Source organism: Pelophylax lessonae (assembly GCF_965119305.1).
Source record: "Pelophylax lessonae genome assembly, chromosome: 2".
NCBI lineage: Eukaryota > Metazoa > Chordata > Amphibia > Anura > Ranidae > Pelophylax > Pelophylax lessonae.
In genome coordinates, this window is record NC_138769.1 from 34508028 (window position 1) to 34532114 (window position 24087).

The window sequence follows — 24087 nt, forward strand, 5'->3', positions numbered from 1 at the left end:
ATTGGTGCCGTGCAATATCACTGGTGGAAATGGACTTTATTTATGGACTTTGTTCATAATGTTTTAGCGCTACATATTTTATTTCTTTTTTGTTATATACATATGCTCAGTATATGATTTGAGTGTAGCTGCTTTGTTAATTATTTTATTGTGCGTTCAATCGCTTACTTTTTACGTTTTTTAGCGCAACTATACCCATATTTTAATATTACCTTATATTGGCTTTCGAAACTTGCAGATGCAGCAATTTAGAAATTGAATGAAAGGTTTAGCACTGGGAAACACTTTTTGAAAGCTAAAAATTACATTTTATATACAATTATATAGATCAGACCAAAATAAGGGACAAATAAGGAGGAAAGAGGGACAGAGGGACTTTGTTCCAAATCAGGGACAGTGGGGAGCTATGCAAATGGTACAGTGTGTGAACATGGTCACTCTAGGACAGGGGGGGATTTTAAATGGCAGGATCACCAGGTGAAAGAAAAAAGAAAACAAAAGGCCTTAGAAATGCAAAAGGAATGCAGCCACCCCATTGAGGCCTAGATCTGTTGGTGCCATGTATGTTTACTAGCAGGTGGCAGCTCTATCACACAGCCCCACAGAGCTGATTGTTTATTCATTCTAGTAAACCAGTGGTCTCCAAACTGTGGCCGTGGGGCCAGATGTGGCCCTTTGCTTGCCTTTATCTGGCCCTTAAGGGTTTATTCCTTCCACTAACACCAAGATGGGACATAATTCCTGCCACTGACACTAACAATTGGGCACCCCCCCCCACTGACACCAACAATGGGACACTAATCCTTCCACTGACACCTACAATGGAGCACTAATCCTTCCACTGACACCTACAATGGAGCACTAATCCTTCCACTGACACCTACAATGGAGCACTAATCCTTCCACTGACACCAACAATGGAGCACTATTCCTCCCACTGACACCAACAATGGGGCATTATTCCTTCCACTGACACCAACGATGGGGCATAATTCCTGCCACTGACAACAACAATGGGGCACTATTCCTCCCACTGACACCAATGATGGGACACTAATCCTTCCACTGACACCAATGATGGGACACTATTCCTTCCACTGACACCAATGATGGGGCACTATTCCTTCCACTAATACCAATGATGGGGCACTATTCCTCCCACTAATACCAATGACGGGGAACTATTCCTTCCAATGTCACCAATGATGGGACACTATTCCTCCCACTGACACCAATGATGGGGTGCCATTTCTTCCACTGGCACCAATGATGGGACACTATTCCTTCTACTGGCACCAATGATGGGACACTATTCCTCCCACTATTACCAATGATGGGGCACTATTCCTGCCACTAATACCAATGATGGGGAACTATTCCTTCCACTGTCACCAATGATGGGACACTATTCCTTCCACTGACACCAATGATGGGGTGCCATTCCTTCCACTGGCACCAATGATGGGACACTATTTATTTTACTGGCACCAATGATGGGACACTATTCCTTTTACTGGCACCAATGATGGGGCAATATTCCTCCCACTGACACCAATGATGGGGCACTATTCCTCCCAGTAATACCAATGATGGGGAACTATTCCTTCCACTGTCACCAATGATGGGACACTATTCCTCCCACTGTCACTAATGATGGGATACTATTCCTTCCACTGATACAAATGATGGAGAACTATTCCTTCCACTGACACCAACAATAGGGCACTATTCCTTACACTGATAGCAACTATTTCTCCTCCTAATACTAAAGATCGAGCATTATTCACTCCCGTTGGTCACAGTACATTTTTTTTTGTATCAGTATTGTTTATAAAGTTTGGGGACCCCTGTAGTAAACCATCAGTCAACTTAGAAACAGTAAAAAGTTAATTTAAAGGAGAGGTATGGTCAAAGCTTTTTTGGTCATACTTCTCCTGGGGATGACAGGACTGCACTTAGTTCTGTACTCCCGTGTCCCGCTGACGTCACAGATCCAGGCCAGACTATGCAGGGATCCCGACAATAATGACAGGATCCGTCCAGATGCCTGACCAGCATCTGGCTCAGCCTCTCAACGTGCTGCTAAGAACCTGAGCCATCTGCCCCGCCCCCTCCACAGGCCGGTGCTCCAGTGAGCACTGGAGAAGCAGAAGACCTGAAGACTAAGAAGTGAGCAATCAGCGGCCTTTGATCACTCAGTTCTTGGTGTAGAGGTGGCGGGGGACAGCTGCACCTAGGTAAGTGTGTATGTTTGTTTTTTTTGTAAACCCGCACTTCTCTATTAAAGTAAAACTTGAGAGTCCAGATATTGTGCAACACATTTTATACATAAACTATTTTTAAGCATGAGACCGCGGTGAAAAATACAATCAGACTTATATTATTAACAACTTTTAACATTGAAGAAAACAAAAAAAAATAAATAAAAAGGCAACCATTCTCACTGTTCATTACAGCTTTTTTTTTTTAAATGATGCAAACAATAAATTTGTACAAAAATAATTGATATGATCCAATTATTTCAAGAACACAAGCCCTTCCAGAAACCCAAAGACATTGTATGTACATTCATTTTATGGCGACAGGGAACATTTTTATTTTTTTTTATTTTTCAAATGCATGTTTCCATTTCCAAGTACTTACCCCTTTTACAGCCTGTGTCCCTGTGTTATTGATATATTAGGCTACCGAGAACAGTTTCAGCCCTATTTGCCAATAAAAAGTAACATAAATTCTTTATATTTTCATCATCTTTGGAACCAGCGGCAGCAAGTGACAGCCGGCTGGTTGCGGAAATTCAAATTGGTTTTAAAACACATCACAATACTCCAGGAACAGAAAAAAATAGATCTGGCGCTTAAACATTTAATAGAAACGAAGATAGTCCAAAGTAAAGAAACCTTCATCCAGATGTCATGGCGGACCGGGAAAATCATGTTACAGTTCAAACTTATTGAGAGATTCATTCAGTTCAAAGCTGGAACAGAAAATTTCAGCATCTATTAATAAATTTCGAAGAACTAAACATATTTTTCTCAATATATTGATGAGGAAAAGGGAAGCAGCCATTTTATTTATCAAACATGTATTTATGATTAAGCAGATATATTGGATGTATATGTTGTGAGAAGTCATATTGTATAACAGCTGTTGTGTTCAAAAGCCATTTATACCTCCAGCTGTAAGATTGCTATCTAGCTAGACCTTTGAAGACCTGTTCAGCAAACAAGCCTTGGAAGTGATGTGAATGACCATCCGCATATCAAAGAATGTCACCAAAGACTCAAATGGGACTTTAAAAGAATTTAGTTAGCCACCTACTTCAGAATGTATAAATTGTAATACAAGTCCTTAGGAAGAGCAATATTTATCATATCAAAGAATGTAATGTAACTGGATTGCTCTCCAAACATGGCTGTCTACCTACATGTTTCTCTAATAAATAATTTTCAATCTGGCTTCAACAGTCAAAACGTTACTGAAACCCATGAGTTTTGGGGTTTCCCCTACAAAATGATCTCTCACGCTAAAATATAAACAGTAAAAAAATGTTAATGTATAAATAAATGCTTAAATAAATAAAACTGTATATACCAAGTGAAATCGCAACCACTTATGTGCAACCACCAACAGCGCGAGCAACAAATAAAAAACACAATGTAATTTGTTAGTTAATTAATAGAATAAAACTCCTATCACTAGGAGTAATAAATGAATAATATAAAAATATATATAAATAAATAAATAAATCCAAAATTACAATACTATCGTAATAAGTGCATAGTCCGACAAATATCATGAAATTCAAACAAAGTCCAAAACTTGCAAAATGAACGAGATCCCCGTGAATGAAGAACTGATAAATCACCACAGATCACCGCCAACGCTGTGCATAATAACCTCCACTCCCATCAGATGGACACTCACCAAATATAGATGCCCCACATTCGCATGGTTGGGCAAAAAAGCTGGTATGGAGAGTGTAATGTGGATCTAGATCATGGGTGTCCAACCTTTTGGCTTCTCTGGGCCACATTGAGTGTAGAGAAATTTTCTCGGGCCGCATATAAAATATATACTATAGTTAAGGTATATAAGTAATAAAACGCTGCTGCGTCCTTCCCGCGATGCCGCCCCCCCCCCCAACTAGTGGATGATCCCCTCCGAGGCAGCCTCTGCCTACAGTTAGTTGGAAACCTCTGTGGCCGTGCCCCCGACTCGACTTCCTTCCTCCCCAGCAAAAAAAATAAAAAATTGTCAGGGGGCAGTGGGCCACATTGTCTGTGGTTCCCGGGCCGCATGCGGCCCCCGGGCGGCAGGTTGGACATGCCTGCTCTAGATGGATTAGATCATCTCCTATCTCTTCCCCTAATGATCAAAGTGAGGCTCTGTATGACTCTTACTACAGCAGCACCTTTCACCTCCGAACTTGTTGGAGTTGAAGTTGGAGGTGAAAGGTGCTGCTGTAGTAGGAGTCATACAGAGCCTCACCTTGATCATTAGAGGAAGAGATAGGAGATGATCTAATCCAGGGATCCTCAAACTACGGCCCACCAGCTGTTACGGAACTGCACATCCCATGAGGCATTGTAAAACTCTGAAATTCACAGGCATGATTAGGCATGATGGGAATTGTAGTTCCTGAACAACTGGAGGGCAATAGTTTGAAGATCCCTGATCTAATCCAAATAAAGAAGGGTTTTCCCAGCCAGGGTTCCTCCAGAGGTTGCTAGGGGTTCCTTGAGCAATGGGCAATTTCTGCCTCTCAGATACATTTCAAATAACGCCCAATGATGACAAAAGTAAGGAGCATTCTTCCCACTACTGTCACACTAATGTGTCATGAGTTGTAGATTATTAATTTTTAGCAGGAGTTCCCCGAGACCAGAAATGTATTTCAAGGGTTCCTCTGTGTTGAGAAAGGCTGATCTAGAGGATCCACATTACACTCTCCATACCAGCTTTTTTTGCCCAACCATGTGAATGGAAGGCATTTATATTTGGTGAGTGTCCATCTGATGGGAGTGGAGGTTATTACCAGTTTTGGACTTTGTTTTAATTTTATCATATTTTTTGGACTATGCACTTATTACGATAGTACAGTAAACCCCTGCTCCATCGTGGTTCAGTTTTTGCGGTCCCGGTATATTGCGTTTTTTTCTGTAATATTAGTTTACTAATTAAATCATTACAAATTAAATATTTTTGTGTTTTCCATAGCTCTTGCTCTGTCTCTCAGTATCTTTTATGTGTTTAAATTCATTTCTATTGTTTTAAAAGTGTGTTTAAAGACCTTAAAATTCTTTTAAAAGTACAGTGACAGTTAAAAAAACATGCCTACGGTGTATTTTAATAGCGTTTTTCTATTTCGCGGATTTTCACTTTTTGCGGGTGGGTCCGCAATGTAACCCCCGCGATGGATGGGGGTTTACTGTATTAAAATTTTGGATTGATATATTTATTTGTGATTATTAATTTAATACTCCTAGTGATAGGAGTGCTATTCTATTAATTAATTAATTGTGTTTTTTATTTTTTACTTGCGTTGCAGGTGGTTTCACATAAGTGGTTGCGATTTCACTTGCTATATACAAACATATTTTTCTGTTACAGATCCTTTAATGTACCTTTCCTACTTTTTTATTTTTTTTTATTGTGTGTGTCTTTTCATTTTTGTAAAACCTAAAGGGAAAGTCCACTTTCGTGGGGAAAAAAATAGCAAAAAAAGAAAAAACAATATAGCGTATACAATTGTGACCCAAATCATATTGTAATTGAATGTTATTAAAAATGACCTTTCCTTTTCAATCTGCAGCTGTTGTAATTTTCTGAAATTGCAATGCAATATGGCCGCCTGGAGCTGTTCTGTACACAGAATGTATACTGACCACACCCCCAGAAACATCATTTCCTGCTTGTGTGATTGGCTCACCAATTTTCCCACAAGTCTGCACTAAGATACAAGTCAGATTTCTGGCATCCCCTGCAACAATAATTTCATTTTTGGTGAGATACTCCCCATAGGAAAACATCTAAAGGGATGCAGACCCAACAGCTTTCCTCATCAGTGCCCTGCAGCTGCTACAGCTGATAGATAATTATGAAACAACTCCCATTTGACCCACTCAGCACAGAGGAACAGAGAAACAAACAGTGATTTCTTCAGAATAATAAAAGGTAGGACTCTGAAACTTTTTTTTTTTTTTAAATCCTTGTATTGTAAATAAATCACTCAGAGGGAAATGTTTTTTTTTCTCAACAAAAGTGGAGTTATGCTTTAATGGTCCTTTACTACTTTTTTCCTTTTTTTTTTTTTTTAAATTGTGTGTTTTTTTCATTTTTGTAAAACTTAACAAAATGTCAATAAAAAACCTTTCTGATTAAAAAAAGTTTATGTGAAATTTTGGAAAATATAAGACATCAATAAATGTTTCCACCCACATCCAAAAGTGCCAACATCCCTAAAGTAGCATATACAGTAATACCTTGGTTTGTGAGTAACCTGGTTTACAAGCGTTTTGAAAGACGGGCAACATCTAAAAAAAAAAATTTGCCTTGATATTCGAGCAGTATTAGACTCACAATGTTAAAGTGGTTTAGTACAGTATAAGCATGCCATCCTCTCTATTAAATAACATTGTGTCCCTGTGTCTGTACTGTATATAAAAGATGCTGATTTCTACTGTATCAGAGTGTCTCCCGGCGCTCACGTGACTCCTGGTCTCTCTGCTCTCCCCGGCGGGCGGGGCTGAGCACTACCACTGACGTCATCCGGGGAGGAGAGAAGCAGAGAGCCGAGAAGTCACGTGAGCGCCAGGAGACGCTCTGATACAGTAGAAATCAGCATCTTTTATATATAGTACAGACACAGGGACACAATGTTATTTAACAGAGGGGATGGAATGCTTATACTGTACAGTACTGTACTTTAGATATGATAGCAGCATATCTTTATTTATACCAATAAATGGTTGTGGAACGAATCATCTGAGTTTCCATTATTTTTTATGGGGAAATTTGCTTTGATATATGAGTGCTTTGGACTACAAGCATGTTTCCGGAACTAATTATGCTCGCAATTCAAGGTATACCTGTACAACACTATAGTGATTTTATATTGGGACTTTGCAGGCATTTCAACCAGACATGTGCGATTCATTTGGTTACGAGTCAAAATTCGGATGAAATTGTTGTTATTAAGATGTATCAAAATTTCCGAATAAGAAATAGTAAAGAATTTCAACTAATCCTAAATAAATTATACAAACTATCTGAATTCAAAAATGGAAACATATTGCAATAAATACAGTAAGGTACAAAAGTGAAATAAGATGATAATTCCTACTTAGACTGTAGAATAGAATTGAAAAAAAAAAAATAGAATAGAAAATAAAAGAATAAAATAGAATAAAACAGAAATAAAATGGAATTGATCAAAACAGAAAAGAATAGAATAGAATATAAAATAGAATAGAATGGAATAGAATAAAACAGAATAGAAAATAAAGGAATAGAATAGAAAATAAAATTATAGATTAGAATAAATTAGAGTAGAATATTAACGAATAGAGTGGAAAGAAATTGAATAAATTAGATCAGAATGAAATAGAACAAATATAGCTGTCTTCTGAAACTTAAATAAATTAGAATTTTGAATCAATATAAAAATATTGATTATACGAAACTAATCTGAATATAGGTAATTAATTCTGAAAAGGAATCATGCTAACATAACAAATATGAGGAAACTAAATTATTAACCTAAAGAACGAATCTGAAAAGAAACACATTTTTTAATCGCGCACATCTCTAATTTCAACTACTAGATTATAAGTAAAATACAAATTTTATTTGTCACATGACACAAAAAAAATAAATTACAATCAAACAACAAGCTTTAAAATATTCTCTTTATAATTTTTCTTGAAGAAGAGAATATCTCGAAACACGTCGGAAGATGAGAAATCGTTACCTAAGTTGTACTGTGATCACTAGATGTTTTAATAGATTTGTTTATTTTTATGTTATTTTTTTGTATAATGCGAAAAAAATGTGTATTTTACTTATAAACTAGTAGTTGAAATGACTGCAAAGTCCCAATCCAAAATCACTGTTGCGTTGTAAATTTTGGAAAATATTAGAGAATATCAGTGTCAAGGGTATGTAAACCAGACATATCTTCTGCTTTATGGTAACAATTATCCAAACCCCAAAACAAAAATGTAATATATTGCAGCTTTCCACTCCGTAGATGTGGTGCCTGCATTTTTCTTTGTTTTTCAGGCTCTTTCCTCCCTGTATTTTCATCTGGTTATCCTGCCAGTAACACACTTCCTATCCTAGGGTGACAGTGCTCACTGACTGTATTGTATCTATTGAGTCACGGTTCTCACCCCAGGCTGTTCTGATTTGGCCAGTTTCTGATTAACCAGTTGACATTTGAGCCATTTCTGCGTAAGCCATGGGGGGGGGGGGCTGCATGAGCCATGGGTGGGCCTGTTTGCAGGAGCCATTGGTGGGCCTGCCTGCTTGAGCCATGGGTGGGCCTGTCTGCATGAACCATGGGTGGGCCTGCATGAGCCATGGGTGGGCCTGTCTGCATGAACCATGGGTGGGCCTGCATGAGCCATGGGTGGGCCTGTTTGCAGGAGCCATGGGTTGGCCTGCCTGCTTGAGCCATGGGTGGGCCTGTTTGCAGGAGCCATGGGTTGGCCTGCCTGCTTGAGCCATGGGTGGGCCTGTCTGCATGAACCATGGGTGGGCCTGCCTGCTTGAGCCCCGGGTGGGTCTGTCTGCATGAGCCATTGGTGGGCTTGCCTACATGAGCCATGGGTGGGCTTGTCTGCTTGAGCCATGGGTGGGCCTGTCTGCATGAGCCCCGGGTGGGTCTGTCTGCATGAGCCATGGGTGGGCTTGTCTGCTTGAGCCATGGGTGGGCCTGTCTGCATGAGCCCCGGGTGGGTCTGTCTGCATGAGCCATTGGTGGGCTTGCCTACATGAGCCATGGGTGGGCCTGCCTGCAGGAGCCATGGGTGAAAAATCTTAGTGTTTAGCCAAATTAGTAAAGACGGATTTTAATTAATCATAACTATTCTTAAAAATGTTCCCTCCCGCCTATCCTTCATACCCTGTATAACATTTTTTTTAATCCACTCCAGTCATGTGATTCAAGTCCTGTGAGTATACGGCCCCTCTGTATAATGGAGCGCTTAACAACAGCTGTAAACTGCTTTGATGTCACCCATAGGCTTCCATGGCCCATGTGCTGTTGGCGCTCCCTCCTCTCCCCTGCAGCAGCTGCCCACTGACACAGGAGAGCTGCTGGATCACCGGACTGGATGGGATTAAAGACATATACAGTAAGTACACAAATCCTTTCTTATACAGGGTATGCAGGAGGAGGGAACGTTTTTAGGAATGGTTATATAGTAATTAGCCCGAGGTCTCCTTCACATGCGCATATTTCAGCGCACACCTGTGTTTGCGCACACGAGGATGCACAAGTGTTCCGTACATCTCTGTGCAGCCGGCCCCTCATGTCTATTGGGATTAGGGTTGCCTCCTTTTCTCCAAGCCAAACCCGAACACGCCTATGGGTGACCCAAGGGGACTAGTAAAGCGGTGCGCATAACGTGCGGCAGTGAACAGTGGGTGTGGCCAAATTTCTCTTGCTGACATCATCGCCCTGCCCCCCCCAGTGATGTCGAACCTGCCCCCAGACTGCCTGCAGTTCCTTGATGGCAACAGATTTGTGTGTGACAACCCATGTTACTTGGGGAGCCACAGCCCCGTCTGAATAAGGCGTCCGGGTTTCAGTTCGCCTAATTCAAAACCCGGAATGTCTGGGTGAATCCCAAACAGGTGGTAACCCTAACTGGGATGCAGCTACTGTTCCCAATTTTACATCTGTGTGGCTCCCCAAATGTCTGTGTTCAGGCACTCACACAGAAGCGGTAGAAAAAAATTGCACGTGATTCCGACAGAAATTGAACCGCATTTCTGTTAAAATCTCATGCCATTCTTGCAGTGCGATTTGCCCCCATTCATTTTGTATTGGCCCAAATCGCAACGCGAAGTATCAGTTTTCGGTACCGGGAGCATTTTAGCACTCGTGAAAATTCTCAGTATCGGCACCGATCACGATACTGGTATCAGTGCATGCCTATTCAGAAGTGTTCTATGAAACTGCAGGCATATTATGAGTTAAAGTGGATGTAAACCCCAATTATGAAATCTGACCTGGGCACAAATATCTGTAGTGTTTACTTATCTCTCTCCAAAGCCCCAAGTCCTGTGTCTTTCTGCTGCTTCTCTGTTATGAGCATGAGGACTTCTGACAAGGTCCCCGGCACAGGAGATAAAAGCAGCTGGAATTTTGTGTCAGGGTGGGTGCATAGAGGTAGATTCGTAGAGAGCTGGTCTATTCACAGCACAGCTCTGCATGTTTCTTTCTTCCTCTGCCTATGTGGAGGGAAATGAGGGGGGGGGGGTGCCTTTCCTCCAATCAGCTGTCACACAGTGCATGCCTAGACTCCACACCCAGTGCTGGAACAGGAAGAAAAAATTCTAACACAATGTTCACTTTCTAAACAGTGTATAAAGCTGAAGACAGCAGATATACAAATACAACTTATGTAGGGAGATTTGTTTCATCTCTGTGCATCATCTGAGACTGTTCACTTCACTGGGTACACATACCTTGCAACTTTTTGAGATGGGAACGAAGGACACCTATTAGCAAAATAAATGGGCATAGAACACACCCATATGCCACGCCCCCTTAAAGGAGAATTATTAAAAAAAAAAAAAGTTTAGGTAAAGCCACAAGTGCTTTTTTAACCACTATTATTGCTTTATATAGACTTTTAGCATTTAGAAATTAGAACTTTAAAACACTCTTTTAAAGATAAATAGTGCATCTTATATATGGCTATATAGATCAGACCACAATGAGGGACAAATAAGGAGGAAAGAGGGACATTGATCTAAGTCATGGACACGCCCCTCAAAATTAGGGACAGTCCCCTCGAAATCAGGGACAATTGGGAGCTATGGGTATATGTGAAGGTTTACATCCACTTTAAGTCTAACGAGTTGCCTACCACCGCCTAGACTTATCTCTATTATTCACATCTGACAGGTTTATTGTGCTGTAGGAATATACTGTAACTTCAAGAGCTCTGACGCTGCTCATCATGGTCTCAGTTCCTTCAAGAGCAGAGTTGCTGGAACTGCTGTCCCCTCCTTCTGCCCATTCACAGAAGCCTTTGTATTATGTGAACTCATTCACAAAAGTTCCTCGCCTCCCTCTGCCCATTCACAGAAGCCTTTGTATTATGAGAACTAATTTACAAAATACAAAGGCTTCTGTGAATGGGCAGCTAAAAGGAGGGGAGGGCATAGCTGCTGTGCGTGCTTCTCTCCTCTCCCAGCCTAGAGCATGTCCTCCAAAAGTGTAATAAATCTGTCACATATAAGTAATAGAGATAAGTCCTGGAGGTGACATGCACCTAATTGGATTTAACTCATAGTGTGCCTGCACCTTTTGCAAAACATCTGGATTCCTGGAATTCAGTTTTAACACATATAATCCTATGCCAGTGTGAATAGGACCTAACCCTTACCTCTTTATCTCTAATAGTAAGGCATGCTGGGAAAAGTGATAACACTCTTTGAGATATTAGTTTATAAAGCAGGAAGTGGCAAGAACACTGGAATTCCGGAAGGATCAACATGTTTTTTTTTTTTTTTTCTTGTACTTAAAGATTATGTTCTCAGCCTGAAAAAAAGAAAACTAATGCAGCCATCACATCTAAGGACTAGTAAGCTGCAATATATTTTATTTTTTTATTTTAGCTATCCTATACATTTATTGTGTGACATGGCAAGCAGGAACTTGCACACTGCAATTGTTTTCCCTGTGAAATCCAGTAAGTATGCAAATGTTCTCATAAAGAGAGCTCATAAAAAAAAACTGGGACAATAAAAAATAACCTTTAAAACAACTTCAGCATTAAATATAATAAACAGGATTGCATTTTATTGTGTCTGGTGACTCATTATTTTATAGTCTTATAGGTGTCAATTTGAATAAACTTTATAGGCCACCATGAACATGTACAGCAGCATTAAACCCAGAATAAAATATATTGCAGCTTACCAGTCCTTAGATGTGATGGCTGCATTCGTTTTCTTTTTTTTCAGGCTGAGAACATAATCTTTAACCACATTAAGACCGCCCTGCGGCAAGCTTCCTCTCCTGCGCAAACCGATGTACCCCTACGTCGCTCGCGTGCTCCCGCCCCCACTAGGCAGGGGGGATGCCAATGCACGGGGCCAGCAGCACCGATTGCCGCCTGACACCCGCAATCGCTCCCCGCTGAGAGAGAACGGTCGGCTGTTGTAAACACATCTGACCGTTCTTCTCTCTGGAATGATCATAGAGCCCCTGTGATACTTCTATATAGAAACACAGGTCTCTATGATCATTTCACAAGCCCTGCCCCCATAGTTAGAAAACACTCCCCTAGGCTCACATTTAACCCTTTGATCACCCACTGTGTTAATCCCTCCCCTTCCCTGCCAGTGTCATTATTACAGTAACAGTGCATACTTCTAGCACTGATTACTGTAGTAATGTCACTGGTCCCCCCAAAAGTGTCAACAATGTCAGTTAGGGGTCCGATCTGTCCACCGCAATGTCGCAGTCCTGCTAAAAATCGCAGATCGCCGCCATTACTAGCAAATAAAAAATAAATAAAAAAAATGTCGTAAATCTTTCCCCTAGTTTGTAGACACAATAACTTTTGTGCAAACCAATCAAAATACGCTTATTGCGACTTTTTTTTTTGTTTACCAAAAATTTGTAGCAGAATATAAATTGGCCTAAAATGTTAAAAAATTTAGATTTTTTTGGGGGGAATGTTATATAGCAGAATGTGAAAAATATTGTTTTTTTTCAGAATTCAGAATTGTCGCTCTTGTTTTGTTTATAGCGCAAAAAAAAAAAAAAAAAAAAATATCGCACAGGTGATCAAATACCACCAAAAGAAAGCTCTATTTGTGGGGAAAAAGGGACATCAATTTTATTTGGGTACAGCGTCGCATGACCGCACAATTGTCCGTTAAAGTAACGCAGCGCCGAATCGCAAAAAATGGCCTGGTCATTAAGGGGGTAAAACCTTCCGGGGCTGAAGTGGTTAAGTTGCACTGATTTGAACGGGTGCCTTAGAAAAGAATGGTGTGTGATTTGTCATATCATTTGATGTTCAAAGTTGACAAATCGCACAAGTGTGAATGAACTCTTACTGACCACTCATGTTATGCAAAGCAGCTACTACTGACCATGGCACACCTTGAGAAAAGAAAGAAATGGGGACGATTTTGAAACCTCTAGATACTTGAATGGTGTAAATCAGGAAATCAGGGATCCTTATACTACGGCCCTCCAGCTGTTGCGGAACTACACATCCCATGAGGCATTGGAAAACTCTGACATTCACAGACATGACTAGGCATTATGGGAATTGTAGTTCCTGAACAACTGGAGGTTCAAGGTTTGAAGACCCCATATGAAGCCTAGATTAAGAATATGGGGACATGACCTCAAACTAAGAGGAAGAAAGTACCAAAGCAACAACAGAAAGTATTATTTTACTGAAAGAGTTGATGCTTGGAGTAGACTTCCAGGAGAGGTAGGTAGTGAGTCAACAATAGGTGGAATTCAACATTCTTGGAATGAACAAGATACGTCCTCAGATAAAAATCTTCAAGGCAAGGAGATATCTGGCGCACACTTATAGAAACGGAGTCCAAGTGGGTTCAGTGGCCAAGGGGAGAAAGTCTTTAAAAGTCCAAATGGTGTCAATATGCTTGACTCAGTGTCTGCCACTGCTGAAGAGCATGGGGACAAACAGAAAAGAAGAGCAGCGCCCTTCTAAGTGTGGCATCATAGCTTTATTTATTTGGAAACAACAAAGTGGCAAATCACAATGTAATGGAGATAAAAGGGTTCATCTAGTTATGTAACACCACTGCTTCTCCCAGTCTTGCTGTGGTGGATACCGAAAGGAGCTCCTAGCAGTGCTGGTGTCTCCCAGCTCTTTCTGGTAGGTCCTGGTCCCCTGGGGAGGAGGAAGTGATATCGGAAGAGGAAGCGGTGGGTGTGACATGCGTTCAGAGCATGCATGCAGCTTCATCAGGCCATAAGGTAAAAATAGCACTTCCAAAATGGCCCTCTCTAGGCCTGATGAAGTAGCATGCATGCTGCAAATGCGTGCCATACCCACGGCTTTCTCTTCCGACATCACTTCCCTCTCTACAGGGGACCAGGACCTACCAGGAAGTGCTGGGAGCCACCAGCGCTACCAGGAGCTCCTTCTCGGCCTAGAAGAGACCATCTCGGAAGTGGAATGCGTATGGAGCTCATGGCATACGTTTTTAGACCTCATTGCCTGATGAAGTAGCATGCAGGCTCCAAATGCGTGCCGCACCCACCGCTTCCTCTTCTGACATCGTTTCTGCCTCCCCAGGGGACCCGGTCCTACCAGGAAGTGCTGGTAGCCACAAGCTCTATCAGGAGCTCCTTTTTGGCCAGGAGGGGGCCATCTGGGTGTGGCAAGCATTTGGAGCATGCATGCTACTTCATCAGGCCTAGAGAGGACCCTCTTGGAATTGGTATTTATGCCTTATGGCCTGATGAAGCAGCATACATGCTCCAAACGCATGTCACACCTACCGCTTCCTCTTCTGACATTACTTCTGCCTCCCCAGGGGATCTGGACCTACCAGGAAATGCGGGAAACCACCAGCGCTACCAGGAGCTCCTTTTAGGCATAGAGGGGGCCATCTTGGAAGCAGTATTTATACCTCATTGCCTGATGAAAAAGAATGCATGTCACACCCACCGCTTCCTCTTCCTGTTTTGACATCACTTCTGCCTCCCAGGGGACCTGGACCTACCAGGAAGTGCTGGGAGCCACCAGCTCCTCCTTTCGGTATCCACCACAGTGTGCCTAAATGCCTAGTGTTCATCATACCAATTAATCACTACATGCATTTATATGTATTTAAAACTGTTCAATAAAAACTGCAGGCATAATATGAGTTAAGTCTAACAAGGTGCCTACCACCTCTTAGACTTCCAGAGCTCCGATGCTGCTCATCATGGTCTCTGTTCCTTCAAGAGCAGAGTTGCTGGAACTGCTATGCTGTTCCTCCCCTCCTTCTGCCCATTCACAGAAGCCTTTGTATTACAATATGTGAGCTCATTCATAAAATAACAAAGCTTCTGTGAACAGGCAGCAGAGAGAAGGGGAGGGCATAGCTGCTGTGTGTGCTTCTCCCCTATGCAGCTGGAGCGTGTCCTATGGGAGTGCAATAAACTTGTCACATATAAGTAATAGAGATAAGTCCTGGAGGTGACATGCACCTAATTGGACTTAATTGATAGTGTGCCTGCACCTTTTGCAAAGTTGCTGGATTTCTAGAAGTCAGCTTTAACACATATAATCATATGCCAGTGTCAGTGGGGCCTAACCCTTACCTTCTTATCTCCAATAAATAGGCATGCTGGGAAAAGTGATAACACTCTTTTAGATATCAATTTTTTTTTTTGTTGTACTTGAAGATAATGTTCTCAGCCTGATAGGAAACCAAAATAACACAAATCACCGCTCTAGAAGCAAACAGCTGAGCTGAATGGATGGATCCCGAGCAGCTGTGGCCGTCCTATGGGAATGGGTGCTCACCAAGGTCCGTGACCTGAGGAATCCATGTGTAAGAAGAAGAAAGTGGCACTTCCAGACCCAGGAGCTGAGAAACTTGAGTTTATTCTTCAAATCAAAGGTACAACATCAGACAACACCGCAAGACAGACTGGACAGCAGACGCGTTTCTCACCTTGTGCTTATTCATTGCCTGATAGGGCCATCTTGGAAGTGGTATTTATACCTCATGGCCTGATAAAGGAGCATGCATGCTCCAAACATCTGCCACACCCACAGCTTCCTCTTCCTGTTCTAAAATCACTCCCGCCTCCCCTGGGGACCCGGACCTACCAGGAAGTGCTGGGAGTCCCCTGCACTGCCAGTAGCTCCTTTCGGTATCTGTGCCTAAACGCCCAGTGTGCATCATACCAAATAAATCACTACATGCATTTATATGTATTTAGAAGTGTTCTATTAAACTACAGGTATAATATGAGTTTAGTCTACCAAGGTGGGTGCCTACTACCTCCAAGAGTTATCTCTATTATTCACATCTGACTGATTTATTGTGCTCTAGGAATATAACTTCTGGTGCTCCAATGCTGTTCATCATGGTCTTAGTTCCTTTTAAGAGCAGAGGTGCTGGAACTGCTATGCCCACCCCTCCCCTCGTTCTGCCCATTCACAGAAGCCCTTGTATTATGTAAGCTCATTCATAAAATACAAAGGCTTCAGTGAACAGGCAGCTAAAAGGATGGGAGGGCATAGCTGCTGTGTGTGCATCTGTCCTCTCGGAGCTGGAGCGTGTTCTTCAGGAGTGCAGAAAACCTGTCACATATAAGTAATAGAGATAAGTCCCGGAGGTGACATGCACCTAATTGGACTTAACTCATAGTGTGCCTGCACCTTTTTGCAAAGTTGCTGGATTCCTAGAATTCAGCTTTAACACATATAATCATATGCCAGTGTCAGTGGGGCCTAACCCTTACCTTCTTATCTTCAATAGTGAGGCATGCTGGGAAGTCAGCTAATAAAAGTGATAACACTTTTTTAAATATCAATTCAGCACACAGGAAGTGACAAGAACACGTGGATTCTGGAAGGATCAACAGTATTTTTTGTACTTGAAGATAATGTTCTCAGCCTGATAGGGCCATCTTAGAAGTGGTATTTATACCTCATGGCCTGATAATGGAGCATGCATGCTCTGAACGTATGCCACACACACCACTTCCTCTTCTGACATCACTTCCGCCCCCGTCAGGGGACCCGGTGTTCTGCCAAAAACTCCAACTTGCCGAGAACTCCAATGACGCTATTTCCGTTGAGTGTACACCAGGAATAATTGGAGATTTCAACCACTTGGTGTTTTCACAGAACATCGGCAGCCTTTACACTCCGGTAGATGCTATAATTAGTGGAGATTGTTAGTCCGCCCGCTAGTAACCAAAAACATGGCCGCCTCCAAGGCTGGACAACTAGCAGGCGGACTAACAATGTCCACACATTCTAGCATCTACTGGAGTGTATAGGCTGCCGGTGTTCTGTGAAAACACCAAGTGGTCGAAATCTCCAATTATTCCTGGTGTACACTCACCGGAAGTTTGCAGCAAGTTAGAGTTTTTGGCAGAATACCAGACCTACTAGGAACTGCTGGGAGCCACCAGCACTGCCAGGAGCTCCTTTCGGTATCCACTACATCAGGATCAGTGGGACTGGACCAGCAGCGGGATTACATGACTAGATGAGCGTGTTTATCTCTATTACATTGCGAGTTGCCATTTTGTTATTTCCAAATAAATAACGCTTTGATGCCACACTTAGAACGGCGCTGCGCTTCTTTTCTGTTTGTTTAAAAATCTTCAAAGCCTCATTCACACGGGCTATCTGCATTTTTTTTTCATTCAGAACCCATTCACACCAGCCTTGCCCAAGGCAGTCCCAACGCACAGACAAGGCAATTTGCCTTGAGCCTGATGTGTTCAGTTCATCATGAAAAAGAACATTGTAATCCGCTGTGGTGTATAAAGATGAATGAAATGTCACTTTGTGATTTTTCAATAAAGATAAATGGCGCATCGGCACCGCTCCCTTCACAGCGTGTATCAGTGGTTGTGGTAATACATGGCTGCTGGTGTGAATGGGCCCTTAAACGCAGGAGAAGTTGATCTGGGAAGTATAGTGTTTGTTTTGTGTTATACTTTTCCCTCCAACCTCTCATGCATTTACATGGCTTTGCATGTGTTTGTATCACGTTTCCGCGAAAATAAGACCTACCCTGAAAATAAGACCTACTGTTATTTTTGGGGCGGGCTGCAATATAAGCCGTACCCCGAAAATAAGCTCTAGTTTAAAGTGTTTGTAAAATCCTAGAATCCACTATATTACTGTTTTATATAATGTCCAGCGTGTGTTTCTGTAATACAATTGTGTCTTCTGTATTTTGCCGCTCGACAGCTGATCTCCCGCTGCTCTCCTCCTCTTCTCCCAGCTGTCAGCGGGGGATCTTAGCCCCTCCCCTCTGCAGTACTTAGAGCGGGTCACAGAAGTGCAGAGTATTATATTATAATTGTGTGAAATACCTTCGGTACAGCGCAGCTCAGCTGATCTCCCGCTGCTCTCCTTCTCTTCTCCCAGCTGTCAGCGGGGGGATCTCAGCCCCTCCCCTCTGCAGTGCTCAGAGTGGGTCACAGAAGCGCCGAGTATTACAATTATGTAAAATACATTATTTATAGTGCCGCTCGGCTCTTCCGTGACCCGCTATGAGCACTGCAGATGGAAGGGGCTGAGATCCCCCCGCTGACAGCTGGGAGAAGAGGAGGAGAGCAGCGGGAGATCAGCTGAGCGGCGCTGTACAGAAGGTATTTCACACAATTATAATACAGAAACACACAACTGGACATAATATAAAACAGTAATTGAGTGGATTCTAGGATTTTACAAACACTTTTACTCAGGGGATTCCTGATAGGCAGGGAGGGGGAGGGGATGAGAAGACAGCACATTACACATAAGACCTACCCCGAAAATAAGCCTGTCTACAACAGCCGACCGTCCTTCTCTCTCAGCGGGGAGCGATCGCGGGTGTCAGGTGGCAATCAGAGCCGCCTGACCTGTGCATTGGAGTCCCTGCTGCCAAGTGGGGGCAGGAGCGCGCCGCCGGCAGCTTGCGCTCGCTCCCTAGCTTACGGCACGCAACCGACGTACACCTATATCGGTTTGCGCAGGAGAGCCGCACTGCTGCAGTAAAAAGGCGGCGGGCATTCGGCAACAGGTTAAAACTGTGATCATACTACTGTACACTATGGGGATGATTTAATAAAGGCAAACAGACTGTGCACTCTGCAAGTGCAGTTGCTCCAGAGCTTAGTAAATACGGTAAACCTTCACTTTGCAAAGAATACCCAATCATGTAGAAGGAAAAAAAAACAGCATTTTTGCTTGCACATGTTTGGATGCTGGAAGTCAGCAGAGGTTATAAACACAAAAACATAAATGTAATATACTGCAGCTTACCAATTCTTAAATGTGATGATTGCATTTGTTTTTGGGGTTTTTATGCTTTTTTTCCTTTATGTTCACCTTGTGATCTGACCAGTAACACATTTCCTGTATTAGGGTGTCTCCACCTTGGGTGAGGGGGCAACAGTGGCACCTTTTGGGCAGCAGCATTGTCAATCTGGGAACAGGGGAGTGTTGGACAGACTAGCAGATATTGATGGAACTGACCAACAAATTAGGCTCCATTCACACCTGAGCGTATCGTTTTTGGGCGTTTTTTGCATGTGTTTGGAGGCAGACATTAACATCTAACAAAAATGCCTGTAATCTGCCAAAAAAGAAGCTCATGTACCTTTTTGAGCTTCAGCCGTTTTGCTTCAGACGACAAAACGCTCATATGTGAACAGGGGCCATTGAAATGAATGGGATTTTGCTTGTTGGTTGTTTTGAGACTCCAGAGATGAGCGTTTTACAAGCTGAAATATGCTCAGGTGTGAACAGGGCCTAAGAGGCCATTCAGACTAGCGCAATTTGGTCAGCCTGACAAGTTGCGGTCGGTCGCTCGCCATTGATTAGCACAGGACCCGTTCTAATAGGAGCGACACAAGTCGCTCCGACTTAGAAAAAGGGTCCTGTACTACTTTGGGGCGACCTGGGAGCGACTTGCATAGACTTCCATTATGTGAAGTCCCTGCAAGTCGCGCCAAAGTCGCGGTGCACTTCACAGGTCGCCCTCGAAGTCGGATCGCCTCAGTGTGAACCGGCTCTAAAGCTTAACCCCAGACAACACTTTTAGGCAGTTACATCAACAGTTTTTTTTTTTTTTCCTTTTGGCCTAAAGGTTTTACATGAATGAATAAACACTGATCATAGTAAGCACCCCTGCTAGCGGTAAATGGTGTTTGTCTCAACCCTCTAACTGCGTTTTGGTGTGTCCAACGTTTTGGTGTGTCCAGCAAAAAGTAAGTTGAAGAATTACAGACTTACTGGCTGGATAACCAGGTGAAAATAAAAATAAAATATCCTACAAAAGGAAAACTAATGCAAATTGTGTCCTTAAAGTGGAGTTCCACCCTAAAGTGTAACTTCCGTCCATCTTCTTGCTCCGGGTCACCTGAAAAACAAATGGATAATCGCAATTTTTTATTGTTTTTTTTACTTACCTTGTTTTAGAAGATAGTATACTCACCTTGCTTCCTCTTTCTCCCTCGGCGGCCACGGCGAGTCGTCACTTCCTGGCTTGCAATGATTCCTGGGAGCTGAACGTCATCGCTCCCAGGAATCACTGCGCCTGCACCGGCCCCGACGTCAGTTCCGGTGCAGGCACCGTCATACCTTGCTAAACAGCTTCTGGGCATGCCCAGAAGCTGTGCAGGGATGACGCTGCAGCCCCGGAAGTGACGATGGGGCCGGTGCAGTGCATCGTGGGACCAAAGAGGACGGAAAAGGACACAGAAGAGGATCGCGCTGGCTTCAGCTGCCCACACCTGAGATGGCAGCGCTGGAGAATACATTTTCAAGGTAAGTATTTCTTCTAAAAGGTAAGTGTGACCCGGGACAGTTCAGAGGCTATCCATTATGGAATGTACTAGGCCTGACTGTCCCGGGGGTATTTTTATGTATTTTTTTTTGGTTTTAGGTGGAACTCCGCTTTAAAGTATAACTCTGGGCATAATATAAATGACACACATGATGTATTTTGTCGATAGCATTAAAGTGGAACTAAACTTTGCTATACTTACCTCCCCTCCAGCGCCGTGGGCTTTATTTTCTGATGCTTCTATCCTTGCCCGTTCTTCTATAATTTGGCATTATCTGGCAATTTTGATTGGCTAGCCCGAGGTGAAGTGACTCCTGTGCATGCGCACTGAAGGTAATTCATACTGACACCAAGGCATGCTGAGTGGCACATATGCCACTCAGAAGAAACAATGCTGACAGGCAGGGGACACGCTTTTATTGCCAGAAAGATAATACGGAGTCTCTTTTGCAAGAATAGCTTGCCTACCATCCATGTTTCATTTCAACATGGATCTGCCAGCACCGCTCCGTTCAATGAAAGTCGACTGTTTAACTGACTTTTGTTGAAGAAGCCTGTCGGAATATTATTGGCTGAACAGTGACTGCATCCAATCAACTGCAGGCACTGTACTGGTACCCTAACAACCACCAGCTGCCAAAATTCAATAGCCCAGCAGGGACGATTCATCCATCCGCACTGTTAGCATTAATTGGAGGAATCCGTTGGTAAATCCCAACTCCAGGGAAAAAAAAAATCAGTTTTCCAATACAGTGGGGCTGTGCCAGCACTGCACAAGTTACCTGCTTGTTTTTGTCTAAGGGATTGGAGAACCAAGTTATACTTATGTAATTCTCCGATCCTCCCTGCACAAAAACGGTCCCTGTGCCCCCCCCCCCCCCCCACTATCTAGCGGTCCTGTTTAGTGGACTGTTCCTGACGTCATCACGCCCATAGACCAGCTCTGAACGAGGACATCAGGAACATTCCACCGCTGGATTATGGGAGAGGACCGTTTGCCCATGGAGCAGAGGATCAGGTGAGTATGAGCTTTCTCCTCTCCCCTGCACAGCCCCACTGCATGGGATACTTCCGTCCCCCAGGAGTTGGGCTTTAAGCCTGAAGGAGAAGAAAAAGATGTCATCTCTTTGAGAGCCCATTTTATATCAGAAGCATGTCTCTTGGACTTCATATATGAATTTTATATATTTTTTTTTCGAAATACTTTTTTTATTTACATGGAATTATATGTACACCGCAAATCAGCTCAATAATACACTATATTGTCAAAAGTATTGGAACACCCGCCTTTACACGCACATGAACTTTAATGGCATCCCAGTCTTAGTCCGTTGGGTTCAATATTGAGTTGGCCCACCCTTTGCAGCTATAACAGCTTCAACTCTTCTGGGAAGGCTGTCCACAAGGTTTAGGAGTGTGTCTATGGGAATGTTTGACCATTCTTCCAGAAGGGCATTTGTGAGGTCAGATACTGATGTCGGATGAGACGGCCTGGCTCCCAGTTTGCGTTCTAATTCATCCCAAAGGTGTTCTATCGGGTTGAGGTCAGGACTCTATGTAGCCCAGTCAAGTTCCTCCACCCCAAACTCGCTCATCCATGTCTTTATGGACCTTGCTTTGTGCGCTGGTGCGCAGTCATGTTGGAACAGGAAGGTCCCATCCCCAAACTGTTCCCACAAAGTTGGGAGCATGAAATTGTCCAAAATGTCTTGGTATGCTGACCCCTTACGAGTTCCCTTAACTGGAACTAAGGGGCTAAGCCAAACCCCTGAAAAACAACCCTACACCATAATCCCCCTTCCACCAAATGATTTGGACCAGTGCACAAAGCAAGGTCCATAATGACATGGATGAGAGAGTTTGGGGTGGAGGAACATGACTGGCCTGCCCAGAGTCCTGACTTCAACCCACCAGAACACCTTTTGGTATGAATTAGAGCGGAGATTGCAAGCTTGTCCTCATCCAACATCAGTGCCTGACCTCACAAATGCGCTTCTGGAAGAATGGTCAAACATTCCCATAGACACACTCCTAAACCTTGTGGACGGCCTTCCCAGAAGAGTTGAAGCTGTTATAGCTGCAAAGGGTTGGCCAACTCAATATTGAACCCTACCGACTAAGACTGGGATGCCATTAAAGTTCATGTGCGTGTAAAGGCAGGCGTCCCAATACTTTTGACAATATAGTGTATATATATTTTTATTTGAACATTGCTGCAATGAGATATATATATATATATATATACACACACACTGCAAAAAAATTAACACTCAAAAAAATGAAAGGAACACTTTGAAAACACATCAGATCTCAATGGGGAAAACTATCATGCTGGATATCTATACTGGTATGGACTGGGCAATGTGTTAGGAATGAAAGGATGCCACATCAATTTATGGAAATGAAAATAATCACCCTACAGAGGGCTGAATTCAAAGACACCCCAATAATCAAAGTGAAAAAATGATGCAGCAGGCTAGTCCATTTTGCTGAAATTTCATTGCAGCAACTCAAAATGGTACTCAGTAGTTTGTATGGCCCCCATGTGCTTGTATGCATGCCTGACAACGTTGGGCATGCTCCTAATGAGACGACGGATGGTGTCCTGGGGTATTTCCTCCCAGATCTGGACCAGGGCATCACTAAGCTTCTAAACAGACTGAGGTTCAACCTGGCAGTGTTAGATGGCCTGAAACATAATGTCTTAGAGGTGTTCTATAGGATTTAGGTTAGGCAAGTGTGGGGGCTATTGAATGATATCAATTCCTTCATCCTCCAGGAACTGGCTGCATACTCTCACCACATGAGTCCAGGCATTCTCATGCACCAGGAGGAACCCAGGACCCACTGCACCAACGTACGGTTTTACAATGGGTCCAAAGGATTCATCCCGATACCTAATGGCAGTCAGAGTGCCATTGTCTAGCCTGTAGAGGTCTGTGCATGCATATACCTACATGGATATGCCTCCCCAGACCATCACTGACCCACCACCAAACCAGTCATGCTGAACGATGTTACAGACAGCATAACGTTCTCCATGGCTTCTCCAGAAACTTTCACATCTGTTGCATGTGCTCAGGGTGAACCTGCCCTCATCTGTGAAAAACACAGGGTGCCAGTGGCGGACCTGCCAATTCTGGTGTTCAATGGCAAATGCCAATAGAGCTCCACGGTGCCGGGCAGTGAAAATATAGCCCAATAGAGGATGTCGTGCCCTCAGGCCACCCTCATGAAGTCTGTTTCTGATTGTTTTGTCAGAGACATTCACACCAGTGTCCTGCTGGAGGTCATTTTGTAGGGCTCTGGCAGTGCTCATCCTGTTCCTTCTTGCACAAA

The 24087-nt window shown here is 43.1% G+C and overlaps 1 protein-coding gene across 1 annotated transcript in view; it reads right to left on the bottom strand.

The window, feature by feature from the left end:
• Positions 1-2634: 2634 nt before the first annotated feature.
• The window catches only part of ILDR2 (immunoglobulin like domain containing receptor 2), a 352186-nt gene continuing 330733 nt past the window's right edge, over positions 2635-24087 (bottom strand). The window contains exon 10 of the mRNA XM_082244598.1: positions 2635-2977. Within this exon, the coding sequence (XP_082100724.1) occupies positions 2938-2977 (40 nt within the window). The 3' untranslated portion in view covers positions 2635-2937. The remainder of the gene's footprint in view (positions 2978-24087) is intronic.